At 40.4% G+C, this 6,000-nt stretch overlaps 1 protein-coding gene across 2 annotated transcripts in view; it reads left to right on the plus strand.

Moving 5' to 3' along the window:
* The window catches only part of emilin1b (elastin microfibril interfacer 1b), a 28,640-nt gene extending 23,144 nt beyond the window's left edge, over nucleotides 1-5,496 (plus strand). The window contains exons 10-15 of one of the 2 annotated variants that reach the window (XM_085287659.1): nucleotides 87-278; nucleotides 830-850; nucleotides 2,006-2,122; nucleotides 2,765-2,782; nucleotides 2,922-3,056; nucleotides 3,429-5,496. In XM_085287659.1, the coding sequence (XP_085143785.1) occupies nucleotides 87-278; nucleotides 830-850; nucleotides 2,006-2,122; nucleotides 2,765-2,782; nucleotides 2,922-3,056; nucleotides 3,429-3,751 (806 nt within the window). In that variant the 3' untranslated portion in view covers nucleotides 3,752-5,496. The remainder of the gene's footprint in view (nucleotides 1-86; nucleotides 279-829; nucleotides 851-2,005; nucleotides 2,123-2,764; nucleotides 2,783-2,921; nucleotides 3,057-3,428) is intronic. The other variant, XM_085287740.1, reaches the window with a different exon arrangement.
* The last annotated feature ends 504 nt before the right edge of the window (nucleotides 5,497-6,000 follow it).

The raw sequence follows: 6,000 nt of genomic DNA on the forward strand, positions 1-6,000 counted from the left end.
GCGTACCAAGTGTGTCATGTTACACGAGAAAGACGAACATATGTTCCTCGTGCTGATTTTGATGTTTTGATGTTTTCCGTGTTTAGGACTGAACAAACACGTTTCGAGTTTGTGGACGTGTGTTTCTGGTCTGAATGACACCGTTATCCGTCATGGAGGTCTGCTGGACTTTATCCAGAACGGCCAGGACGACATCCACAGCAGAGTGAAGAACCTGAACTCGAGCTTGAACCAGGTCTCCCGAGACCTGCAGGGTTTGTCAGAGCATGACCTGACGGGTGAGCTGCTCCTTCCTCTGATTCTGTTTGGGGGGTTTTCAGCTACAGTGTGATTTCTCAGCACAGCTCCCCTCTGATCTGAATAACATGAAAAGAGGGTTGCAGGGTTTTTATTGGCTTGATGTACTGACTTTGTCTTGGGGACCACCAATCATTACAACAGTGCTCTCAGACAGACTTAGATCTCTTAGATTAGATATTTATTAACATCCTGATGTGCTGAAATCCTCACAAGGATATCTAATATAGATAGACTGATGAAAGGTGAAGCTTCTCCGTGTTTACTACAGTTTACCACACGTGAAAGTAAATGTACAGGATGAGCTGCTCAGTTATGTTATTAATATGAAGCGCAAAGATATTTATCAGAGACGTTTGATGAAGTTCCTGAAGTACAGTAAACGTTTTCAGTAACTTTCTGCCCTCTGCAGGACGAATCAAGCAGTACTCAGAATAAACTGGAGGGTTTCACAATAATGATTCAGAAAAAAAAACAACGCACGTAAGAAAAAAACTGTGAGAAAGTATGTTCATGGTGTTTTGTTTTCTAGGCCCGGCACTGCTCAGCAGAGGTTTGAATGCTCTTTTGATTTACTCACTAACTGCAAAGCTAAAAGGGAGTTTGTGATGTCATCAGATCCAGAGGAAACTCCAGAGTTTGTCAGATGTACATGTTGTTTGTTGTTCTCTGTTTCCACTTGGAATATGCGCCTGGATTGTGAAAACTAATAATAATAGTAATAATAAGAATAATAGTATCCACAGCTCCACGTATGAAAAAATAAAAACTTAAATGTGGCATCTTTTCCTTCAAAGGTCACCTCTTTCTGCACCTCTGGACCGCTTCCTGCTCAGCTTCTATTTTTAAATTTTCCTCCTGAAGGCTCATTTTGACCTCATTCCTAGTGCAATTTCACATTGAACGTATTTAGAGAGCATACTTGTGATCTTTATATTAACAAGAAGATCCACCAGGACTGTGCTCTTGTTTTGTTGGCTTCTTTCTTCACATTCGTGGACTTGTGCAGCATGAATTTATCCCCCAGAGTGAAACCTCCAAAGAAGAGTTCATCTGTAATGTTGTGAATTGACTTTGTGTAGCGCGCAAGAAGGCAGAAGGTAAAGTGACTTTTGCCCACCACCTACCCTATTTGCCTATGGCTTCATCCTCTTTTCCCCAAATAAAATTCAGGTTGAAGGGTTGCTGTGAAATCTAAAAATAGCAGTCATGTTGGAGGCGGTGCACGGCTGCTCAAGGAGAGGACCTTGAAGGAAAGATTGCTAGGTTGGAAGAGGCTGCGAGGTTTTTATTTTTACTTTTATAGACAGAGCAGTAGAACTTTATTATTGCACTTTGCAACTTGTAACATTTGTTTTATTTCACTGTCGATCTGTTTGATGATGCATCAGCAGCCAACAAACAACAGCTTGAACTAAACCTGCAGATTTTGTCTTCAGTGTGTCGTCTGTTGTTCCGTGTCATTAAATATTAATGCCAAGTGAGCTGTAAAAAACTGTTTTGAAACTAAACCCTTCAGCTTCCCTTTCTCCAGTGAACTTAATGAACAGTAACGAATGATTGCGCTTGAATTACTGGGTGAATATAACGAAGCTTTCTAACATTTTAAAGTCTGTTGGCTTCATATCCAGTCAAGTCCAGTAGAAGTCTATGATCTCAGGATGACTAAAATGTTACAACAAAGCTGAAGGTTTGTGTCATTGCACAGGCCCACCAGGCCCACCTGGACCTCAAGGACACCCAGGAGAACGAGGCTTCAATGGGCTGCCTGGCCTCCCAGGGCCCCCTGGATTTCCAGGACTACAAGGAGAAATTGGCCCACCTGGTGAGATGGATATTTTACATTTATAGAGTGTGTGATATACAGGAAGACTAAAAGTCGTGAGTAAAGCTATTACTAAGCCAGCTAACATACCTAAAATCATATTTTTTTCACTACTTCCTGTTTGTTTTTTCACATTAAAAGTACAGGCTAAAAGCTCACTACACTCAAAAACAATGATTTTCACCCTTAGTAAACAGTAAGCAATAATTTTGAGCAAAAAGCAACTGAAATATATAAAATAATAAAATTTTCAAATCAAATGTTTATTTATAAAAACAAATTATCATGAGGAAAAATGGGTTTGGTATAAACTGAATGGGCACCAATCAAGTAAATTTAAATTTACCATCAAGTACTTATGTTTCAAAATTGCACGGACAATTTGCTTGTGATAAAATTAGTTAAAGTCAGCATTTTGGACGTAACATTTGTTTTACTGTAACCTGAAAATTCTTGAGGAAGTCAGAGGCATCATTGGAGGCTGATGAATGTTCATCTTCAGCAAAGCAAACAGCTGACATGTTTCTGTTGTTTGCTTTCTCACTTCTATTTGAAGTTAAACACACTGTTAACTGGTTGCTTTGGGTTTTATTGTTGCACCTTTTTATTATTCCACTAAACATGTCCTCTGGTTTCTTGCAGGTCCCAAAGGGGAAACAGGTACGTCTTTAATTAAGAGAAAAACCGGCTGAAGTAGAAGAACAGTTGTGTGCAGTATTTTCACTGTGATCTGGCTTTTGTTTGTTTCTCTCTGCAGAGCGGTGTGTGTGTTTCTCACTGTGTCTTTGTATCTTCTCAGGCCTTCCTGGTGCTGATGCTCAAATCCCCAAATTGTCGTTCTCTGCTGCTTTAACTGCCCCCATGGACAGAGCAGGAACCATCGTCTTTGACAAGGTCTTTGTCAACGAAGGAAATTTCTACAACCCGAGAACAGGTGAGCACGAACAGAGGCTTGCATCTGCAGGTTGTCCACTAGTCACAGGGTTAAGAGTTCGGACTCTAATCTTCTCCTGGCATTGTGTTGATGTCGATAATTAACCTATAAATTACTTTGATGTTATTTTATGTCCATATTTACTTCCTGTTTGTAATAACTGAAGTAAAGTGATATATTTAAAGGTCAAAAATTAGGATGTTGTTTGATGATCACTGAACTCCAGTTTAGAAACAGTTTCCTAGTTTTGATCAGAACTGAAGCCATCTGCAGCTTAATGAATGTAAAAAAACAACCTGTTACATATTAAACTAATGCATACATTTCCTGGTTGATCTCTGCTTTAATATACTGTGAACTGGTTCCCTGCAGGTATCTTCACTGCACCTGTAGATGGAAATTACTACTTCAGCGCCGTCCTGACAGGTCACAGGAACGAAAAGATCGAGGCAGTCCTGTCAAAGTCGAACTACGGCATGGCCCGCGTGGACTCTGGAGGCTATCAGCCTGAGGGCCTGGAGAACAACCCCGTGGCCGAGGCTAAAGTTAACCCGGGCTCTCTGGCCGTCTTCAGCATCATTCTGCCTCTGCAGACTCAGGACACGGTGTGCATCGACCTGGTGATGGGCAAACTGGCTCACTCTGTGGAGCCGCTCACCATCTTCAACGGCATGCTGCTGTATGAAGACAAGTGAGCATTTATATCGATTTTTTGTGAACAAAAAGGCCTGAGGACCTGAACAGCGCTGTTTAAGATTCATGACAAACCCACAGGAGACGGGTCCATAAAGTATGATGTCACTTCCTAATTTGGGAGTGATCGAGAACTGATGACAGAGTATTTTTCGATGAAGCTTCCTGGTTGATTTCAGCATCAGTATAACGTGTTTTTAACAGATCACACAGACTGCACAGAAAACTTTTTCTTCAGAGGAGGCTTTACGTCACCTCTCATGTGGATGCCAGAGTGGATTTACTATAAACCCAGTCAGCTGATCTGATGTAGTCACATGGTCTGACCTCAGAGCAGCGCTGTGAGAACTGACGTCCCTGTAAACCAGGATAAGCTGATGCCTGCCAGACCTGCTTCCTCCTACTAGAAAGCCTCTGGAAACACACCGACGCATGTGGTGAAGAGTTCCAGATTTAACCGTGTAACGTGCTGTTAGTGCCCTCTATAGGCCGCAGAGCTCATTACAGCAATAATGTGAACAAGCATTCTGATGATTTATAGATGATTGGCTGCCACATAAAGTTTTTACTGAGGGCGGTGCTACAGAAAGTTTGTGAAGTCACAAAAATGCTATTAAAGATATCAGTTAACGATCATTAGAGCGGTAGATGTTGAGATAAAGTGGATGTTTATCAAATGTAAGCCCCCTTCTGGGCAAATGAGCATGACTTTAAATGTTAATGCACTGTTACTCGTACCCACCACTCAGTCCACTCCCCCTGTGAAGCGCTTCCTGCCACAACCGCTCCGTCTTGTCCAGATGTTGCTCTGCAGGCATTAGATGCTGACAGATGTAATCAGGTGGTGGGTCAGGTTTTCCACGAGGATGATGTTTAGTGCTGAATAGTGATTTATGAGCCTTCACTCCTGCCCCCTGATGGAGGTTTCCGTCGTCTTTTCTGTTGAGCAGATGTGCTGTTGATTCTTTTTCTTGATCTTCATCATTTTTAAGTGGAAATTGAAAAATGTCATCCCCCAGAAAATGAAAGGATACGTGCTGTTACCTTAAGAGGGGCGAAAACAGAAAGTGGAAAACGGAAATTTTTCTAGCACGCTCTTTGAAATATATTTTTCATTGCTGCAACCAGGTAGATTTAGTGCTTAAAAGGAACAAAACAAAGACTGAAAATAAGCCTCTTAACATGCAAAATTCTTAATTACAGAGAAACAAACTGCTCAGACTTTTCCGTACAGCTGTGCCTGTGACTGGTGAATCTTTGGATATCTGTTATTACTGATGGTGGGATATATCCCATCGCCACCCCAATGCCCTACCCTCACAGGTCAGTGGTCGTCATGGCAACATGAGACGTTGTGACTTTACATACGATGAAAGAAAACCAAAGAAAGCTTTTTTGCTCTGATGCTTTCTAACAGCAGAATGTTTATCTATTTTCAATCTGTGTGGATTTTCTTTTTAAACTGAGATGAGTTCACATTGTGAATGTTTTTATATTAAACAGCACTTTTTCTTGTTTTTATTGTCATTTTTATGTTCTAACAAATATTTATCACAGAATTTCACATTTATGGACAAACGTTAAAGGATGGAAATACTCCGTATTTTCTTACTGTCAAGAAATACCATAAAAGCACAGTGGTGGAAGAAATATTTTGATCCTTTACTAAGTAATAATACCACATTGTACTGTACTTAAGTAAAGAGAGTAACACCACTTGTAAAAATAAAGAATTACTATTAACGAGTCCTGCAGTCTAAATGTTATTTCAGTAAACAGCATTAACTGTCAGCAGACAGATATTGTTTGCTTTAAAACCCAGAAACCAAGCAAACTCTTACAGATGCACGATCTGTTTTTTCTTCGACACACAGAAGGAAATAAATTCATTCGGCATTTTATTACGAGTATAATCCACATTTGGTTCTGTACTTTGTATTTGTGGCAGTGAAAGAACCAGACATTTATTACAGATCATTGTTTACATTAGGATAACATATTTTTTGGTCTCTTGCTCTTATCGTTTGCTTATGCAGACATGGCTGATATATAGAAGAATGCTATGAGGAGTGTATATATAATAAGCTTGTTTATGTTACCTTCGGTTGAACAGTTGTTTAGTGAGCAATGCTTAATTTCTGATAAAGCTTTTAAGATGACTAAAACATAAATGGGCAGATGCACTGGTAAAACATGCCCATCCAGGAAGACTGTAGAGCAGGGGTCTCAAACTCGCAGCCCGGGGGCCACT

The sequence above is a fragment of the Mchenga conophoros genome, linkage group LG1 (genome assembly GCF_057382185.1).
Source record: "Mchenga conophoros isolate Kocher_MC1m ecotype Shallow Benthic linkage group LG1, M_conophoros_male_GT1.1, whole genome shotgun sequence".
In the NCBI taxonomy this organism is placed as follows: domain Eukaryota; kingdom Metazoa; phylum Chordata; class Actinopteri; order Cichliformes; family Cichlidae; genus Mchenga; species Mchenga conophoros.